General features: G+C 40.3%; 2 protein-coding genes across 3 annotated transcripts in view; one reads left to right on the top strand and one right to left on the bottom strand.

The window, feature by feature from the left end:
• DCAF13 (DDB1 and CUL4 associated factor 13) overlaps positions 1-4,937 on the bottom strand; it is a 28,940-nt gene extending 24,003 nt beyond the window's left edge. Inside the window, exons 1-3 of one of the 2 annotated variants that reach the window (XM_011217233.3) lie at positions 4,699-4,925; positions 1,260-1,459; positions 579-686 (exon numbers count right to left, since the gene is read on the bottom strand). In XM_011217233.3, coding sequence (XP_011215535.3) covers positions 579-686; positions 1,260-1,459; positions 4,699-4,768 — 378 coding nt within the window. In that variant the 5' untranslated portion in view covers positions 4,769-4,925. Of the gene's footprint in view, positions 1-578; positions 687-1,259; positions 1,460-4,698 lie in introns of both variants that reach the window. The other variant, XM_034668412.1, reaches the window with a different exon arrangement.
• Positions 4,938-5,054: 117 nt separating this feature from the next.
• SLC25A32 (solute carrier family 25 member 32) lies at positions 5,055-20,694 on the top strand. The gene is made up of 7 exons (XM_002930442.4): positions 5,055-5,449; positions 11,169-11,319; positions 13,325-13,410; positions 14,555-14,715; positions 15,096-15,209; positions 15,531-15,676; positions 16,845-20,694. Exons 1-7 carry the CDS (start codon positions 5,296-5,298, stop codon positions 16,978-16,980), a joined length of 948 nt encoding a protein of 315 aa, XP_002930488.1. The 5' UTR covers positions 5,055-5,295; the 3' UTR covers positions 16,981-20,694.
• Positions 20,695-21,711: the final 1,017 nt, after the last annotated feature.

Here is a 21,711-nt window from a genome sequence, read left to right as displayed (position 1 = left end):
AGTAAGCTGCATAGAAAAAGAAAGTGGAACAGTGGTTACGAAGGGCCAGAGGCAGATGGGAATAAGGAGTTATTGTTTAATGGACATGAGCTTCAGTTTGGGAAGATGAAAAAGTGGTGAGGGTCTCACAATAACGTGAATGTACTTAATGCCACTGAAATGTACACTTAAAAATTATTAGAACGGTAAACTGTACATTCTCTATACCTTACCACACACACAGATACTTCAAAAATTTACTATCTGACAAAGTACAAATTACTCATCTCCAACACTGAAAATCTTCCAGAGTAAACCGACTACCTTTCTAGCCTCGCCTTGCATTAATCCCACTTCTCAGTGTTCTATAGAATATTAATTCAATAACATGTTAAGTAATTATTTATTTTAAAAAATCAAGAAGTATGAAGAAGGCTGAAGTATATAAAGAAAACTAGGACTTTTCAATGCTTTATAAAAAGTTATTTTGGGTTGTGAAACTCCAAAAGGTTCTTGGAACAAATAAATGAATTCAGAAAACAGTAGCTCAGTCTTACACATGTTGAAAAGAGTTAATGACTTAATTGAATTATACTTACAGTAAAAAAAGAAGTCCCACAAAAGCGAGTACATATTCCTCGTACAAAACCTTCATGTGCTTGTATTGTACGGATACATTTTCGTTTAGTCAAGTTCCAAATTCTAACCTATGATAAAGCATAGCAAGAAATTTTAGTGAACTATAAACATAAAATGTTCAGGCATAGGAGTACTACATCCAAGAAAAATAAATTCACACTGAAAAGGCTATGACTCACTCTACCAGATTGCTAAAAACAAAACCCTCTAGTTTAAAATACTACAGTGCATATGGATAGTATATCAACAAGCAGAAAATTCAATCTGTTAAGTACTCTGTTGATTCTAGTTTAAAATGTTTCAAAGCTTTCTTTTCTTGCCAGAGTAAAAATAAGTGTTGAATCATTAATAACATCCTCTGTGGGGGGGAAGGGGGGAACCAAATACCTTCACTACTGTAAACATGCTTGAGCCTTCAGCTCAACTGAGCCTTCAGCTGCTACCTTTCTAATTTCTGAGGCTTAGATGAGAAACTACTGTAGTTCATAATTCAAACAGAATTCATTCTTGAGAATTAATAGAAACCAGGACATAGAAAAATTAAATCAAACCAATTAAAATCCATAGTAACGCAAAACTAACAAACATTTGTAACACAACTACTTTTAGTTTAAAATAGCGATGTTTAGAATGACACTTGCCTCTCCATCACATGCCCCAGAAAGGACAGTAGCCAGGCTCTTTGGATGCTTTGCCAAGCAATTGACTCCATCTCGGTGACCATCCAGAGAAGCAAGGAATGGTTTTGCAAATACTCGTTCCAGTTTGGTAGCATTTAAAGCTCTTATGTATTCTCGTGGGACCTCAAAAGGATGTAAGGTAGGATCATAGTTTCTTGGAACTGAAATAAAAATGACTCCTCTTAACAAAATAATTCACTTTTAATATTTCCTGTGGTCTTCCTCAGCTAATTATTCAATTTGTTACTCAATAAGCCTTTGTTAGGAACACTGTTCTATGCCTAGCACTGTGAAAAATACAAAAGTAGATGACCTTTTACTCATAAACCTCTCCAAAACTACCGGAAAACTATGGAATGCATACATCTTGCAAAATACCTAGACCCTACGTATAACCTCAGGACCCTACGTATAACCTCAGCTTTTCCTTTTATATGCCCTACTACATTCTTTAACTGGGTTGTAAAGCTTTCATGGGCAGGGCTTCCACCACATTCTTCATTTTACTACTTATGCCTAGCACAATGCCTGGTACAAAACAAATTTATGACAAATGTTTACTCAACCGAACTCTAAGCTCCCTTTGGGGCAGGATTAGCACTATTTATCTCCAGTGCTAAACACTATACTGATAGACATACACTGTGATTTTTTTTTAAAGATTTTATTTATTTATTTGACAGAGAGAGGCAGCGAGAGAGGGAACACAAGCAGGGGGAGTGGGAGAGGGAGCAGCAGGCTCCCCGCTGAGCAGGGAGCCCAATGTGACGATCAATCCCAGAATGCTGGGATCACGACCTTAGCCGAAGGCAGGCGCTTAATGGCTGAGTCACCCAGGCACCCCAAGGCATACACAGTGATTATGATTATAGTTACTTTTTATTGAGCATTTCACACATTTGTTTACTTATTTAAAAAACTTATTTACTTATTTAAAAAACAGTTCACCATGTCCCAGGCACTGTTCCAAATACTGTATATTAACGCATTTAATCTCCAAAGCACCCTATGGGTAGTTCTATTACTATTTCCCATTTTATATCTGGGAAGTTGAGGTATGGAGAGGAAACTTCCTATGAAGTGATAACGACAGGATTCAAACAAAAGCAGTCAGGTTTCAGAATCCATGTTCCTAACTATTATGCTATGCTGCCGAACATGTCTCAGTAAATAGTTGTGCTTAGGAAATAATTCTAAGCCCACATGTCTAAAAAACCCTTAATGTTTAAAAGTAAATGCATCTTCTTACCCCACACCTTCACCTTGCTGTCTTTTTTTTTCTCTAACTCCCTGTTAATGGTATTACATCCAACATTCAATCAAAATTCACAAGAAAATAACACCTAAACAAGAATGAAAGAATTAAAAAAGGTAACAAATGGGCGCCTGGGTGGCTTGGTTGGTTAAGCAGCTGACTACCCATTTCGGCTCAGGTCATGATCTTGGGGTCCTGGGATCTGCGCTCAGAGGGGAGTCCACCTAAGATTCTTTCTCTCTCTCTCTCAAATAAATAAATAAATCTTTAAAAAAAAAAAGGGTGGGGTAACAAATGTCTTCCTTGATTTATGTTTTACAGCGCTCCTAAGCTTCTGTTTTTCCATTTTGCTATTAAAACTTCCATGAAGGGCACCTGGGTGGCTCAGTCAGCTAAATGCCTGCCTTCAGCTCAGGTCTTGAACTCAGGGTCCTGGGACTGAGCCCCAGGTCAGGCTCCCTGCTCAGCGGGGAGTCTGCTTCTTCCTCTCCCTCTGCCCCTTTCCCTGCTCAAATAAATAAATAAAATCTCTCAAAAAAAAAATAAATAAAATCTTAAACTATAAAGAGGGGTGCCTGGGTGGCACAGCGGTTAAGCGTCTGCCTTCGGCTCAGGGCGTGATCCTGCCATTATGGGATCGAGCCCCACATCAGGCTCTTCTGCTATGAGCCTGCTTCTTCCTCTCCCACTCCCCCTGCTTGTGTTCCCTCTCTCACTGGCTGTCTCTATCTCTGTCGAATAAATAAAATAAAATCTTAAAAAAAAAAAAAAAAACTATAAAGAAACAAGAAGATATCATTGAAAATAAGACACTTGATAACATCAGATGACTAATAATCTCCTAACATGGAGATTATGACCAGCCAGTCACTCACTCATTCCTTCAGACATTTATAAGGCAACCACTATGTGCCAGGTGTTGTCTAGACACAGTGGACATAGAAACAAACATGACTCTTCCCTTCAATACAAGTTCAGTCTGATGGAAAAGACTGATAACCAAAATAATCATGAGACAATGTGATACACACTCTGATGTTAGTACAAAAATGTGATCAAAGCACAGAAGAAGGGTGCTTTAAATGGGCTGGGGAGGGGAACCAAAGGAAGTAAGTATGGAAAGATTATTGTTCAGAGGAAGGAGCTAACTTGAGTAAGGGTGTGTGCCGCAGGACATCTGAAAGAGAAATGTCTGAAATGCACTCAGATGTCCAAGGGTAAATGTAAGCTACTTGGAAGGAAAGTAGTGACTACTGAAACTAGAGAGGAAGATGGGACCAGAGATGATGTCAAGCCCAAACGACATAACCTAATTTGCATTTTAGAAACATTACTGTAAACAGCTTGTGAACACAGACCACATATTTACCTCTCAGCATTACTCACATATATGTGGATAATCTCTACTACTCAATCAAAATACCGAAATATCGTCCGAGCCTCATCTTCTATGGCTTATTCCCCTTACTCAAAATCCGAAGACATGGCCCTTCTCTTAGGCTTTATCTTTATTCCTGCCTTAAGGCCTCTGTTAGTCTCTTCAGACATGATTAGTCCTTCGTCATTTAGATATTATTATCTACAAATGATAAGCAATCAGGATGCTAATGGGGGGACAGACCAGCAAATAAGACCAATAAATAAGCCTTATTAATTTCATTTTAGCCATTTCCCCATCAGACTTCTCCACAAGAGTTTAGAAAACTGATGCCTTTACGTCTCACCTTTGTCTCTTCCCACATTTAGAAGTACGTAACTTTAAGAAGTAAAGCGGCCAAAAATTAGAGAGGTTTAAAGAAGCCTGTCAAATCCTTCAATTCACGAGTTTGTCTTTCAAGTTCCACTTCTCAATTGACAACTGGGCTCTGGGAAAAATCGGGAGAGCAGCAGCTGGAAAAGGGAAGGCGGAAGCATTCCAGATATGAACAACTTTCTCACCTACCACTAGAAAAACTTCCTCAAGAAGGGCATTGAAGAGAAGTTACCTGCTACCCAGTCCCACAACGTCCTTATATACACAAAGTTTGCCTCTGCAAAAGGGAACAGGGAAAGAACGAGACCGGAGCGCCAATGTTCCCCCAGCTTCGCTCCGTGGAGACCGAGGCCAGCCTCAAAGCGGGCAGACTCCCTAATAACTCGTCTCACCTCTTTGTAAGTCCAGCTTGGTTTCGCGGACATAGTTGTCCGGGTTCCGGCTCAGCATCTTCACCTTCATTTTGGCTGCTAGTTGCGCCCAACAACCCGAGTTTGGATTACCACCGTCTCCTTAGGCACATGCTACTTCCGCTTCTTCAATACTACTTCCTGTCATGTGACTTCCACGGCGTGGAAGCCAGCCTCCTGAGCAGGACCCTGTGGCGCTCCGTAGTTTTGCCGACAGAGGTTGGCCCGAGGTGTTTCTTCAACCGCGCTCTCGGATCAGCTATCCTCGGCCCGAAACGGCAGTTGGGGGCGGGGCGGGGCGGGGCGGGGCNGCGGGGCGGGGCGGGGCGGGGACTTGGCCGAGGCCGGCGCCCCGCCTCCTTCGCGTTCTCCGCTGGCGTGACGTGCTACCTTTCCCCTCTCGCGCCGGCTCTGCGCTGGGGTCTCACCGCTTAGTTACCGCGTTCTAGCTCTGGCCCCGGAAGTGGGCTCGCCCCCCGCGGTTTCTGCTCCTGGGCGGCGACGGTCGCCACGGTGGCGGCCACTGCAACTCCTACCACCTCCGTGGCCCTGGGCGTGGTATCAGCGGGCCCTGGGACTATGACGGGCCAGGGCCAGTCGGCGTCAGGGTCGTCGGCGTGGAGCACGATATTCCGCCACGTCCGGTACGAGAATCTGGTGGCGGGTGTGAGCGGCGGGGTCTTGTCCAACCTCGCGCTGCACCCGCTAGACCTCGTGAAGATCCGCTTCGCGGGTAAGAGCCCACTCAGACAGACCCTGGGCTCCTTTTCCTTGCTGGTACCCCGAAGTGGGTGATAAAAGACGCAAAAGGAGGCCTTGCGCTCCCCTGCCCCTTGCCTACCACTAGGCGAGCGTTGAAGCAAATGCTGCTTATCCGGCCTCACCTGGAACTAGATTCGAGGAAGGGGAGCCCGGGAAAGGGATCTGGTCGCCCTCGTCCCAGATCCCCAAGTCTAAGGAATGGAGAGGGATAGAAAAGTCTGAGAAAAGTTCAAATTGGCGTTGGATGGGGGACTCAACGCCGGATTTGGAAAGCGAGAAAGGGATTGGCACCTTTTAGGGGTTAGCCCTCGCATATGCTAATCATTCACCCTTGGAGGTACTTTGAAATCTTATGGTAGCCACGTGTTTGGCCTCGGATCTGAGGAAAAGTGCTTGGGGTAGGTGGTAATCCTCAGAGGGTGGCTGGGAATAGGTTTGGGATAGGATTGTCTTGAAGGTTTGTTTTTTTTGGCGTTTGTAGTGTGGTAACAAAGTCCTATGAAGGAATAGATAGAATCCAAATGCTATTTTTAAAAATTTACGTTTATTAAGTGCAGTGAGTTAAGTGAAATTTACAAAGTGCCTTAGAAGTTAAACTCAGCAGTAAATTCTGGAAAAGATAGTTTCAAAGAGGGTCTTGGTACCTTTACTGGGAAACTATTTTCTGGCATTTGGTTTTCTTTCTTACTCAAGTTCTGCCTTGAGAATTAGATCTGCAGAAGTTGTTTATCATCAAGAGGCAAATTGATTCTATCCACCTAAAATATTATTGTTCTCTTAATATTTGTAGACTGCTGTATAGCATACAGAAGCACCTAAACAAAGTTCTTGTCCTCAGGGGATGTACAGTCTAATTGTAGGCTTGAGTGTTAGTCACATAAAAGATAATTCTAGGCAACATAAAGTCAAGGGCAAAATGGAGTAAATCCAAATATCAAAATATATGTAGAGACAGACTACCAGGAAAATTATAGGTTGCTGGTGGCCATATGTATCCGTATCTGTAAGGTTCCATTAGATCTTGAGATTCCCCACAGAAGGACTGATATTTTGACAGCTAGAAAGGAGACAAGAAGCCATTCTACAGAGGAAAGTCAGTGAAAATTACGGAGTATACTCCCTAGAAGAAAACCCAGAAAGGAATGTAATTTCCATGGAGTTTGTGACACATGCACAGATAAAAATTACAATGACAAGTAGCACTGAGCATTTCGTAAGAGCAAGGCAATGAACTAATAGTTTTGCGGGCATTATCTATCTCATTTACCACTCCGAACAGCCCTGTGAATTTATTACCTCCATTTTATACAAATAATAATAGAAGTTGACCAGTCGCAAGTTTATGACAGCATAGATGTGGGATTTGAACCCAGGCAGTCTAATTCTAGAACCCCTTTACTCTTAACCACTCACCGTTCTACCTCTAGGAATCCCTAGTATACAGTGGCTTGAACATGAAGAAAAGAATTTTGGATTTGGCTGCAGGTACAGGCCTGTATGATTTGGTGTCTCCAATGTTTTGTCTAGGAGAAGAGGTGACAGTTGAGATGATCACTGAGGAATAGTGTTGGCTTGGTGAGTTTAAGACAGTGCTGTGAAGCAGATTGTGCCTGAAGAAAGGGAATTTTTGGTACCTGAGAAATTGGTAATCTTGATGAATTGGGGAGAGTTAGGAGACCAATGTGGCCAAGGTAAGATGATTGAGACAGATGGAAAGACAAAATTAAAGATCTAGGAGTCAAAGCAGGAATTTGTAATGATAAAGTGTGGCTGTGAAGTGGTGATAGAAAAGAGGAAAATTCAGGAAGATAAATTACTGAAATCAAAAATAGTTGATTGGCCATCATCAGCATTAATGCTGTAGTTTTTATGCTTTCATAAAACTTAGGCCCTTGTAATGAAATTGTAATTACCTAGTGACAGGGGTATTAGTCTTGAATGTCCCGTTAAACCAAACTTGGAATATTTCAGTGAGTTCAAGTGCAAATTGGAACCCAAAAGTGTCCAGAGAGGTAAAAAGATTAGAAATCACTTGTGAGACATGACTGGAAGAACTAGTTTGGCTTCAGGTGGGTGGAGGGCAGGGACAGACGACTTAAGATGAACAACTGTAATGTGTGAAAGGGATTTATCTTATTATGGGTTGATGTAAAGACCAGGTAGAGGTTGAGTGGAAATGACAGGAAAGCAGATTGTGGCTTGTCCCAAGTAGTGGTGCTCAGAAATGAAACTGGTGATATCTGGAAGTGGTTCGGGGCTGGATGACAGAAGTTAGAAGATACTCCTGTGTTGAGTGGAAAGGTCAATTGGATGAGGTGATTGTTGAGGACCCTTCTAACTTTAAGATACAATTTTAAATCATCCAAGAATGATGAAAGAGGGGGCGCCTGGCTGGCTCAGTTGGAGGAGGGTGCGACTTTTGATCTTGGGGTCATAAGTTCATGGAGAGATTACTTAAATAAAACTTAAAAAAAAAAAAAAGACTGATGAGAGAGAGAGCCCCAACAAAGAATGAGGTATAAAAACAGTAATTTTCTAAAATAACCTGAAAGCCTTTAATCCATAAGTTAATCGAGGAACCAAAATGTAGAATCAAGTAACAAGAATAGCATGCAGTCCAGTTTTGTATATATAGTGCAAGACCCTGTAGCTTAAATAAACTAATACTTATTGAATGCTTCCTGTGTGCCATACATGATTTTAAGGGCTGCATATGTATTAATTCATTTAGCCCTTTGTGATTTTTAGAGTTAGGTTCCGTTATTTTTCCCATTTTATGGATGAGATAACTTAGCCATGGAGTAATCAAGTAAGTGACTCAGGATCACACAATTAAGTGTTGGAGTGTAAGCAGGCTGCAAAGGAAATTTAGTGGCCAGAGAAGAAGGAGGAAAATCAGGAGAGTGTGGTGTAAAATTAGTCCAAAGAGGAGTGTTTAGGATGTGGACAGTCTTAGGTGCTGCTAAATGGTTGGTGAAGAAGAAAGGATTCCCACAGTTCACTTCAGGGTCTTTAGAGCACTTGCAGTAATGGGTGGAGGCGCAGATCACATTGCAGTGGATTGGGGGAGACACAGTTCACACCATCACACCATTGCCCTCCTTTCTAGCCTAATTTCCTACCATCCCTTCCCTCCGTCAGCTGTACACTTGATACCAGATCCCTAATGTTCTCCCAGACAGTGCCAGGCACTGTGATGCTTGCATGTATTTACACAAGCTATTGCATTTGTCTAGAGACAAACCTTTCTCTCCTTTCCCCAAAGACAAGTTTCTAATCAATCTTCAAGGCTCTACCCTAGCATCTTCTCTCTCATGTTCCCTGTCACTTTACTTCATCTCCCCAGTTCCTTCTATACAGAACATTTTTTTGTGTTGCTTCTGTAATCCTATAGCACTTCATTCACCGTAGTGCTCATAACTTTGTAACATGATTGCTGCTGTTTGGCCTTGACGAGTATGTCTTCCTCAGGGCCTGGGTTTGTGTCCTACCTGTTGAGATTGCCCGTTTGCCTGGCAATAATAAGGAGTCAATAGTTTTTTTAATTTTTTTATAAAGTGATAGGTGTGCAAATGAATATTTTTCACATTTAAAGATTTGATCCTAACTATATAGTGGAGACAAGATTACAGTATCAGGGAAGTATAGGGTATACAATGTTGTTGCCTGTTACTGAGATACTTAATACTCCTTTAATTGACTTGTCAAAACAATAAAGAAATTATTGGTTCATACCCACGAAAAGCAAAGATGGTGTTTTTGTGGGTTTTTTTTTTTTTTACCTCAAGAGAGAAATTGTGTTGTGAGCTTATTATTGAAAGGAAAATGGAAAGGTACTTAGAAGAAATTTATCAGGAGAATAAGAGACGTGAAATTCAAGGAAATCATCAGAAAGATGATGAAATACACAGCAAAATATTTCTTGAGAGCCTGTTCCTCTGTTACTTGCTTTTAAACTTGTTATCTTGTATAAACTTCTCAACAGCCTGTGAGGTAGGTGATATTTATCCCCATTTTAGAATTGAGGATGCTAAAGCTCAGAAAGATTAAGATCATGTAGCTAATTAGGGAAATTATATATCAAACCCACGTCTTCTGATAAAGCCTCATGTACTTTAATCTCATTTCATGGTGTAACGTTGTCAAGTTAATGATGAAAGAAATTGACTTTTCTCCCTTTCCCTGGCGATGGTAAACAGTGATTCTTTGCCAGACTCCATTATGTGGTGGAGTAGTGGCAAAGGGGACAATGAACCGGGCATGCTTTTATGTGGCCGGAGGACTGTAATTTGTATAAACTTTGTAGAGGACAGTTTCAGTATAACCTTTCATAACCTTTGACCCCTATTAATTCCCATTCTGATCATTAATTCTAAGGATATAGGAATTTGTCTGTTTTACAGAATATTTTCTAGAGACCTTTTAATAATAGCAAAAAGAGAACAATTTACATGTCAACTAGGGGAATGATTTTACAAATGATGGGATGTCTGTGAGAGGGAAAACCATGATACTATTTTTAAAAACCTTTTGGAAGTCTATTTAATTACAAATAACAAGTCTATAATTACAAAGAGAATTCTTACAATACACTCTTGAGTGAAGAAAAAAGCAGTATACAAAACTATATGTAGTAAAATACCAATTTAAAAAAACCTAGGTTATAAATTTGACATCCTTTCATTCCATTTCCCCATAGAAAACAGAAGGCACATTCAAAATAAGATAATTCGGGGCGTGGGGGGGGGTGTGCTTGAAAGGACTGTTTACAAAAATACGAGATTATAGCAAAACCATAAGGAATACTGCAGTATTTTGGAACTGGAAACAGCTTGGGCTGTTGCCACCTGAAGGGCCAAATGTCAAGGTGAGAAGGTCATTGAGAGAGGGCCACCTTGAGAGGAGCTGTAACTGGCAGTGGAGAAGTTCAGCCCTCCTAAGGCAACCCCATAGGAAGGGAGGTGAAAGAGGAAATACCTGCATCTGCTCTCTTCCATCCCTCTGATCTCTTGTCAGGCCTCCCCACTAGCCCAGCTCAACTAGAAACTCTAAGACAAGATCAGGCTGCTAGGCAGAACGTGATAGAAAGGGATGGACAGTGGATCTGGAAAAGAAACACAGTATTCAGGATATAATAATTGAGCAAATATATATTGAGAGCCTACGGTGTACAAAGCGCTAAGATAGGAGTAGAAATATTGCAGCGAAGTAGTAGTCCCTGCCCTCACAGAGCATCTTCCTACTAGGAAGCCAGAGTGATTGCAATGAAGAGTGTTTTCATTATGCTAGGGAAAGTATGGTGTGCCATGGTGCAAAGAAACTTGAACTCATCTAGGGGATAGGAAAAGGATCACCAAAGGAAATTATTAAACAGACCTGAAAGAGGAATCAAAGATTGAGAAGACAGAATGTTCATGGCAGACAGAACAGCCTGTGTAAAAGCTTTAAGGTTCAGAGACTAGATAAGAACAGAAAGTTGTTGAACATTCTAGCAATTTGCGTCAGATGTTTTAAAGAGAAAATAATAAAGAATAAATAATTCCGAAAAATAGAAAATAGAATTATTTTTCTCTACCTAAAAAGGGTTTTCTTCTGAATTTATCTCTTTACTATGACTATGTGATATCTATGTTTATATGTGATTCAGAGCTAGAACTTTCCTCTCACCTAATTTTGTGCCTTTACTGCAGTGAGTGATGGATTGGAACTGAGACCAAAATATAAAGGAATTGTGCATTGCTTGACTACCATTTGGAAACTTGATGGACTACGGGGACTTTACCAAGGAGTAACGCCAAATGTGTGGGGTGCAGGTTTATCCTGGGGACTCTACTTTTTCTTGTGAGTAGATCTGGGAGATTTTACAGTATTAAATAAAAGGAGTTTTTGTTTTCAGTGATTTATTTTACATTTCAGTTGATGAAGCCAGATGAGACATTTCATTAGTTTCTCTGAATAGGAAGGGTCAGAAAGAGCAAAAGTCTTATTACTTTCCTTCTCTGTCAGCTGTTATCCAGAGACATTTGGTCTGGAAGAAAGTTCTTAATAGGAAAAAGGTGAAGGAGGAGTTGGAGAAACACTCTTAAAGAAGCTACTTCTGTGAGGTGAATTCGGGAAGATGCCTTATCAGAGTACTTCTGATTCATAAGAAGTTGGAAAGCTGAAGAAGACAGGTCTTGGGGCCCTCATAAGAACACATACCATGGGAACTCCCTCTTGGGAACAGAAAGTAAAAGCCAGCGTGCAGCTAGAAGAGCTTGAGACACATTGTTTCTTGCCTCTTATTGACCTGCCCCATCATCTTCCTAGCTCGTTCATTTTCTTCCTCCTTCCCGTCGGGTGTCATCACCATGTGAAATAGCCGCGATTCCATGACCAGTGAAGAAGCCCCAGAAAGCGCTTGTGACAGGCACGTTTGGCTTACTGACTGTGCCAGAGTGTGGGAGCAAAGCCCTGTGGTGGAGGGGCACACACTGCCTCTGGTACTGGAACCTGAACCCAGGAATGGGGAGTCTTGTCTTTGTGTTACTAGATGGCACTTTTAGGAGAACATCTGTACCTGGTCTATTTGCCCTTTTCTCGTTTGTGTTGTATATTTTACTTTATCTCCCATAATTTTATGGCAGTATATAAACCACAGTCTTTGGTGGGGAGAGGGAGAATCTTAAGCAGGCTCCCCACTGAGTGCAGAGCCTGACGTGTGGCTCGATCTCACAACCCTGAGATCATGACCTGAGCCAAAATCAAGAGTCAGACAGCTAACCGACTGAGCCACCCAGGTGCCCCCAAACCACAATCTTAAAATATTTTTTAAGTGAATGCAAAATAAATTCAACCTTAATATTGTTTAAAAATGTATTTTTCTTCTTTTTAGTTCTAAGACACAGATGGGTGAAGTGATAGGTATAAATTTATTCTTTTACCAATTTTGAGTTGTGTAGGTCCTCTAAAGAGGGTTTCTAAGGCCATGCCGTATGAATGTAAGGTTTATGTGATGGTAATTTCTTATAAAAGTATACTCGTTTCATGTTAGAATAGTATTGGTAAAGTTTGGAAGGATTTACGTAGCTGAACTCTTCTTCCAAGAGGAAAATGGAAATTGGAGTTCGAGAGACTAGGCTGATCTGACTCCTCTGTGGAGAAACATTGAGTGGCTCAATTTTCTGCCAACTAAAGCCCAAATATTCTGCGCTCAGGTGTGGCTCCGTTTTCCCCGTCTTCTCCCGCCACCCTTATACCTTTGCTCATGCTCATCCGTTTCTCCACTGAAACTGGACCTGTCTCCACGCCCCACCAGTGCCACCTCCTACACAGGCCTTCTGTGATCTCAGCCACAGTTTCTCAATCTCTTATGACATCATCTGTGTTGTCTTTATTATGATTACTTGTGTGCAGCTTGTGGTCCTTGTGAATCCACTAGGAAGGCCCCTCCGAGTATTTTATCTAGCCGAGTTGCCAACCACAGTACCTGAACATCCAGCACTTCTTTGTTAGGGGCCCCCTTTTGTCCTTCTGCTTTGTCTGCCCAATTGCTGCACCGTTGCTACAGCCCTCCCCGCCAACCACCCCCCCCCCATTTTCCTGTTGTTGCTGTTAATTGATGAGTATGTGATTAAACTATTTTGCATATGTAGTGGTAGCCGTATACATTTGTGGGGAGTGATGGTAAACTCTTAAGAGGAAACCATTTCCAGCAAATGCATTCTTGAAACTTCCTTTGGTTGCCTTATGCATTGACTTTTACTTTTGGGTACTGCTGTTAAGTTATAAACATTTTAAAACAGACTTTACTGCTTTATGACACCTATTCAATATTTATCAAACTGCTTATATTTAATTCTTTTAGTTACAATGCCATCAAATCGTATAAGACAGAAGGAAGAGCAGAACGTTTAGAGGCAACAGAATACCTCGTCTCAGCTGCCGAAGCTGGTAAGGCAGTGTGTGAAATCTAAAACAGCAACTTCCAACTTGATTTTCTCTTGTGTTTTTTGTTTTGTTTGCTTTTTCTCTCCCATTGAACAATAGAGCTTAAGTATGCTTATGTAACCAGTTATCACATGGAATTTCTTAGAAAGCAACTCTTCTTACTGGTTACTCTGGACAGATTTCAGGAATTTTAGTTATCACAAAGGAAGTAAAATTTAGAAAATTTATGAATTCCTGATAGTTAAAGACGATTTGGTATGGTATTTTCTTCAATTAAAGTATAATTTCAGTTTTCAAATTAGACAGTTTAGTAGCCTTGTTTAATTGCCTCATGTATGTATACTATTCAAAGAGAAAAGCAGAGCAGGACCTATAAATCTTTATAACTCATACTTCGACACTTTGTTTATTGATAGTTCTTGTCTTAATAAACCTACTCATTTTTGAATACCTAGCTGCAAGCACAGACCTGAATCATAATGGGACTTAATTAATTTTTGTTGAAAAAAGGACTACTTAGGAAACTCAGCAAATGAGAAACTTAACCAGATGAAATTTTTTATATGCAAAATTGTCACTTTCTATGAAGAGCTTGAAGTATTATTTATCATGTAGTTCTTTAAGTTTTGAGATGCAATGGCTACCTTGAATAGATCTGAGGAGGATTGTGGTAAAGTTGGGGTGAATATATGTATATATATGTTCATGTAGAAAATATTGAGGTGTTGGATTCCGGATCCTTTTCCCCTAATCTTCAACCTCTCTGGGTTGTGCTATGTCCTACTCCTAATTATTTATATCTCCTTACCAGAGTCTGCTTCCTAGGACTCCCATCTGTTCTCTACACCAAGCCATACTGTTTAGGAGCCAGGACATTTTTGCTGTCCTCACACCTCAAAGGGAAAGTGTTTCACGTTTCCATCTCCCTTTTAATTTACCTCCCACTAACCAAGTGAGGAACTTTTTATGACCACCAAAAACTATGGCTACCCTTTAACCCTCAGGCTTCCTCAGGGACCATATCTCACTGTTGCAGGTACAACCCCTGGGCAACCCCACTGTTTATTAATGAACTGTTCTTAATCTGGATCATCATAGGTGGCAAAGTACTTGTATGCTGAGTAATCTTATTTAAATTTGGTTTTAGGAGCCATGACCCTCTGCATTACAAACCCGTTATGGGTAACAAAGACTCGCCTTATGTTACAGTACAACGGTGTTGTTAACTCCTCACAACGACAATATAAAGGAATGTTTGATACACTTCTGAAAATATATAAGTATGAAGGTGTGCGTGGATTGTACAAGGTAATGAATTATCAGTATATTTTGAATAATTGACCATTGTAACTTCCCTTGGCTCTGTTGTCTGAGTTCTGAATGACCTTTAGTCAGTCCTAAAAAGAAGCCAGACTCAGGCAAAAAGCAATTTAATGAAAACGGAAGTTCTGGTTTATAATGTGGAAATTGTGCTTTAATCTGTTTATCCTCATTATTATAAGGTACATCATCATGACACTGGCAGGTTTGAGAAGGCCTGTCTATAAAGTTCTGTACAGTAACCATTTCTCTAAGTTACACATCGAGGTCACCCATTCTTTACTTCCGTCCCTGGAAACTGTGTCCTTTGGGAACTGGCTTAGTTTTTGGTTTTTTTTGTTGTTGTTTTTTTAATTATTCCCTTTTAGGGATTTATTCCTGGGCTGTTTGGAACATCACATGGTGCCCTTCAATTTATGGCATATGAATTGTTGAAGTTGAAATACAACCAGCATATCAACAGATTACCAGAAGCCCAGTTGGTAAGATGGTTCTAAAAACAAAACAAAAAAACTGTTATTTACGTTTATGGGCATTTAATAGATGGAAATTTCGTCATGTTTACTTTGGTAATACTGCTATGATGATGACTGCCACTAATTTAATTTACAGTTAAATATTTTATAGGCAGATGACACATGTCAAAAATAGAACCCCTTATTTGTACAGAGCTTGTGTTAAGAGGGGAAACCATATTTTTCACTTACAGATCCATTTAAAGGTTTTCCTATATAATGCTTACTTCTATATTTTTAAAGGAATCCTGTCTAAAGAAAAATAAATGTTTTGTGTTGTCATTTTAGAGCACAATAGAATATATATCTGTTGCAGCACTCTCCAAAATATTTGCTGTGGCAGCCACGTACCCGTATCAGGTCGTGAGAGCCCGTCTGCAGGATCAGCACATGTTTTACAAGGGCGTGCTGGACGTGATCACAAAGACGTGGAGGTGAGAGCATGCAGCGTATCAAAACGGCTCTCCGGATCTGCCCTGCATGCCTCAAACTGTCCGGTTGCTGTTGGGGGCATAGTAAAGGCCAGTGTGCTGTGGTGAAAACATGACTGGTGGCCCCTGCTTTTCCATTTCCCATGGACTACCCATAGAACCACAGACTTAATCTCTGAGGCTTGATTCCTTCATTTGTAAAATTAGAAAATCTAGGCTGACAAGATTGTTATAAAAATCAAATGAGATTGGGGCTCCTGGGTGGCTCAGTCAGTTAAGCATCCTACTCTTGATTTTGGATCAGGTGATGATCTCAGAATCATGAGATCAAGCCCCACGTCAGGTGCTGCACTGGGCGTGGAGCCTGCTTGCAATTCTCGCTCTCCCTCTCTTTCCTCCCCACCCGCTCCTCTGCCCCCACTTGCTCACACTCTCTTTAAAAAAAAAAAAAAAAAAATCTGTGCTTCAGCAAATTAATGTACCAAAATTTAGGTGTCATAAGATAGTTGAATGGCATTGAATATAGGAAGTAATAAAAACCTTAGTTTAATATAATTAAACTGCTACTTGCACAATAACTTGCAAACACTTGTCTCCATGTATAAAAGAGATGCTCGCTCTTCAGCCTGTGGATAAACTGTTACAGGTAGACATCCCCATATTTTTCTGTAATTCTGAAAGGCCAGAGCAGAATATTTAGGGTGTTTACATTGAGTTCAGTTCAGTAAATATTTATTGAGAACCGAACTGACAAGTTCCAAGGCCATATTATTCCCATTCTAGGCATTAAGGAAATAAAGTTTTATTTTTGTATGTGCTAGGTTTAGTGTCGCCTGGCATTTATATAAGCTGTAAGACTTTTAATGCCTACGTTAGTTAATCAGTTAATGCCCCTGTATGCTTGTATGTTTAGAGACATTGGAAAGATGGTTGTCATTACAGCACTTTTCAGTTTTGGAGTGCCTCTGCCCTCTCTTTCTGAGTCAGTCACAGAAAGAACGGAAGCCCCTACAAATGGCTCGTAAACTACATCATTTCAGCATGTCAAATACATCGACTTAAATCACAGGGAGGCTTTGAATGCTGGTTCCATGCCCTATGCCAATTAAGCTTTTGTATCTTCGGGCTAGCTATGTAGAAATTAAGCATGTATCTATCTTTCCCTCTAAAGGAAAGAAGGCATCGGTGGATTTTACAAAGGAATTGCCCCCAATTTGATCAGAGTGACTCCAGCCTGCTGTATCACTTTCGTGGTATATGAGAATGTCTCACATTTTCTACTTGACCTTAGAGAAAAAAAAATGTAAGCTAGAAGAAGATAATTCCAGTACATCTGCTTAAGGGAGCAACTGTTTCTTTGTGTTTGAGATGTAAACCTCGGAAGAAGACTGCACAGCAACATGGTTCACAATGGAAATTGGTCTGTAATCATTAGAAGTCAAAGAACTGCTAAGACTTTGCAATGTTTTTCTGCTTTTTGCCTTCCCCGTATGTATGGGACTTGGCTACCTCTGCCAGAAATGGCTCCCATCAACACAATTGTAAAACTGATACCAAGTGAAGAATTTCACAAATTTCTGTATTTCACTGTTCAAGTAGAAGCTGATTACAGCATTTGCTGAATGGATTAGATGAACGTGCTTTTTTTCTGAACTCGTTTGCCTGGATTGGCTTTAAAATCAATCTCTGTGCAATAGCAAGAAAATGGCTTCTGAAAAGAATTATCATTGCTGTTTCAAGGGCAAATTAAACTTCAAGGATTTGCTGGGAAAAGTACTGCTTAAATCCAGACCATTTTTGAACTGGGAAATTTTGGTAAGGAAAAAAAACACTGTAAGTGTGCTTTAGTTTTAATTCAATTGGAATGTGCTAACTAGAGAAATTTGAGAAGTTACATACTTCTCTTAATTTGAGAAATATCTGATATTTGTTGTCATTCTGTCATTAATTTTTTCTCCAGGGGCTCTTCCATAACTTAAAATGTAATTGTGGATCCAGTTGTTATATTTTTGACATAGGTACTTAGTGTCTTAAACTTATAAAATCTGAATTAGGATCCAGCTGTGCAGCCCTTGGTTAGCATATTTGGCTGTAAATCACTAATTGGCTGTAGGTGACTAATAGATCACCTCATACAGATACTGGAATAATTGGAATGTGCTTGTTGAGGAACTGTGTGAAAATGAGAAACTAACTTCCTACTTCAGCTATCGGAGATATGGGTTCACATCCCAAATGAATGATTAATCTCCATTGGTTGTTCATATTCAGGTTTCAATACAAATTACGTTGATAGCCATTATTGACTTTACTTTTTTGAGCCATTGTAAATATCTATAAAAGCTTGCCCCAAAAGGATGCCAGAATAATATTTTTATTTATCATAAATCTTTATGAATGCTGTTGCACTTCCATCTATTTGTTGTAAATTAAAAAAATGGTGGTTTTCAAAGCCATATTTAAATGGTTCTTTGAAAATGGGTCTATTTTTTATATTTTGAAAATGGCATTGTTTTAAAAATATGGAACAGTAAGTATCGAATTGTATTTAATCTCTTGTAATATGCACAGGAATACTTTGTAAATTAAATGCGATGTATTTTTTCATACTTCTGGATGTACGATAATTCATATGAAATCCTGATATTAGTCCCTATATGGAAGACCGGCTAGTTACTGCTTGGAGTTTTAGAGGTAGTGCCATTGTTTGAATGCCTCCTGTGTGTACCCCCAAATTACTAAAACATAATTCCTGTCTTCTAAGAGCATACAAGCTTGCAGAAAAAGTAAATAAGCATTAAGTAACTACAGTTCTAGACTAACAGGCAAGAAGATTTCTACAAAGCCCTGTGAGAGTTCTGAGAAAAGAGAACTCCTTCCACTTAATTCAACAACAAATTGTTACTGAGCTCTTGCTCTGTGCCAGCACTGGAGATACAGCAGAAAGTAAGACAGACAACATTCCTGCCCTCAGGGGATTTTCATTTTAGTGCAAGTGACAGAAAACATAAATTATGCATAATACAATCTCAGATATTAAATGCTATAAATAGAACAAAAGCAGAGTTGGAAATAGTGCTGCTATCTTGGGATGGTCAGGGTCAGGAAAGACCTCTTTGAAGAGGCAATATTTGAAACATTTTGAAAGAAATGAGGAAGCAAGCCACAATGAGATAAGGAAACACATTCTAGGCAGAGAAAATATGAAGTACAAAGGCCCTGAGGCAGGAATTAATTTAGCTAGAGGGGGTGAGTTGAGGCTAGGCTGGCCAGGGAGGGGGAGGTTGGAGAAATGGCCCTGCTAGTATGGTAGGAAAGAGTGCAGGGTTGGCTTCAAATTTCAGCTTTCCCATTTGCCGTTTGGCCTCAGCCCAATCAAGTTTTCTCGTACGTAAAATGTGTCTTAGATTTGTTCCTTTGTGGATGAGGATGCTTGGGCAAGTGATTATTGAGGGAGTGCTCTTACGAGCCTCTGTCATGGAGTGAAGACGACGGGGGAAGTTTCAGAAGTTCACCTTCAGCCTGTTCCTACAGGACACTCTGCAGTATGAATTGGACCACAGAGATTGTCCTGCCCTGAGGTGGGAGGCTGGGCTATGATGTTCTCATATCAGGCAGTCATTGACTGTCCTGGAGAGGAGGGGAGGCTAGGTCCCTCTCCTCAGTCAAAAGCAGCCCCCCAAATAATGTGGGAGTGACAGCTGTTAGCTGGGATATGGGTGCGCCAGCCCTGTAAAGAGGGGTTTGGTGGGTCATCAACAATCTGCAAATGAGGATATGAAAAGTAGGTAGCTCATAGGATTATTGATCAGATTAAATGGATCAATCAATGTGTAGTGCTTAGCATTTTACAAACATTAGCATGGGCCAGATCTTAGAGGCCGTAGTCAGGGGTTTAGATTTCGGGAGAGATCATTCTAGCTATTGTATGAAGAAAGAATTAGGAGACAAGAAACAGGGTTACTAGTTAGGAAGCTTTCACAGATACCTAGTCAAGAGTTGGTGGTAGCATCGATCTGATTGATGAAATTGGAAACAGTTTATAGCTTGGGGGTAACTAAAACAGGGTTCATGGAAGGGAGAACTTGAAGCTTGGCCTTGATGGTAGAGATTTCAAAGGGAACATGAAAAAAAGCACAGGTGACATGTCTTGAGCAGCGTGTTGTCAATGTAGTAATAAAAGGAAGAAACAGAAGAGAGAGCTGAATGACGAGCCAGAACCTGAGAACTCAGAGTCTTAGTAATGTGTCTAGGTTTTATTTGATGACTAAAAGAGAAGTGAGAGTCATTAACAGAACAGACATGGTTACATCTCAAGGGTGATAGAAGACAACCAGTCAGATAAGAGGAGCAAACTCAAAGGGAAGGGGTTATCAACCATGTAAGTATTTCAGTAAGATGAAGATGAATGTCACTGATAACTTGAAGCAGATTCAAATTATAGAGGCTGAAGACACGTTGCAAGCAGCTAAGCAGGTAGGGCAAACAGCAAGGATTCATTTCACTCTAGGCTCTTTCTTGGATTTCAGCAGATAAAGGAAAGGTAGAAAGAGAACTTCAGCTTGAAAAAAGTACTGGGAGTCTAGGAAGGGGTGCGAGCAGGGAGGTTGGCCAAGCGAAAACCAGAACATGATTATAAAAAGGCTCAAAGATTAAGATCTAGGCCAAAGTAAAACTTGGAGCTCAGCATCCGAGAACGAACGTATGGTAAAATGTGAACCAAGACAATGTTGGGTGCCATGCCTTGTGAAAAGGTTATTCTGTTTTCACTATGTGCTTCTGTAGTGTGGCAACTTCAGAAAGTTGTTGTTCAAAGCCATACTAGAAAAGGGATATCAACTAAAAAGTATGTTTGAGCTCAGGAGTCATCAGAGCACGGTCTGTCTTTTGAATGTGGACACGGACACGTTACTGAACATAAAATCCTCCAGACAGAGTATTATTACTTTATTAGCAAGACCTCTTTAGTGATTGTAAAATTACAGAAATAAAATAGCATGAAGTGATTTAACTATTTCTTCTCTAAAAATGTATTATTTAACATGCAGAAAGTATGTGAGGGTTTGGGTTACTTTGGGTGAGGTCTTAAATTTCTTTCAAAGTGAGTGAATAAGAAGTTGGAAGTATCCATAGGGAATACCTTGTTACTGGCTGCTTGGCGTTGATTTCTCTTCTGAGACGAGTAGCTGGAATTTCTTTTCAGAACCTCCCTCCGTTCTCACCTTTGTGGTTTAGATGGAATTGGCCTCACCTGCCTTAGGGGGGGCCCTGATTAGCAGAGCTGATCTAAATGTGCCATCTCTGTTCATAATGAACGTTTGGAATGGACACAATTGCCTAAGCTGGCCCGGGCAGTGACTCTTAAAGAGACATTTTTTTTTCTGTGTATCCTGACACAGATTCTCTCTTTGCTGGTTCACCAATTAGGGTTTGTGTAATTCACAAAGCTCCTCAAAGCCAATTCAAGATTATGAATTGGGGAGGTAGAGTTTGGAGACAAAATGTAATCAAAACCAAGGAAATAACAATAAAAAATTGAAAGAAGCTAGGACCTAAATCATGTCATGTGAGATTCTGGATCCATTCTGACCCCCAGATGCATGTACCTCTAGTTTTCAACTGAGCGAACTAATTATTTTTTAAGCCACTCTCAGTTGGGCCTGTTACTGCAACTGGCAGCTTCCCAGATGACACTGAGTCTGTGATGCAGACCCTAAAGTCTGTCATTCTCCCATAGACCGTCATGATGTCAAACTCTCGTTTCTATGGAAATTGATGTCACCCTTAGGAAAAAGGAGCACTCTGTGATCCTTCCATGGGTTGTATAGGTTTTTGAAAATGTTTTTACCTTAACTGAAAAACAGTTATTTAATGTTCATAAAGAATTAAAGAAGTTATTCAACTCACCATGAAAAGCATGAAAGAGGAAGACTGACCAGTAGCCTTAGAAAAATAACTAAAATCTGCTATTGGAGAAGGTCCAACTGTACAAGTGTTGGATGATTTGAAAGTTGTTCCCAATGTATTTTCTGACATCA

Source organism: Ailuropoda melanoleuca, chromosome 9, assembly GCF_002007445.2.
Source record: "Ailuropoda melanoleuca isolate Jingjing chromosome 9, ASM200744v2, whole genome shotgun sequence".
Taxonomy (NCBI): domain Eukaryota; kingdom Metazoa; phylum Chordata; class Mammalia; order Carnivora; family Ursidae; genus Ailuropoda; species Ailuropoda melanoleuca.
This window is presented reverse-complemented; position numbering and strand designations above follow the sequence as displayed.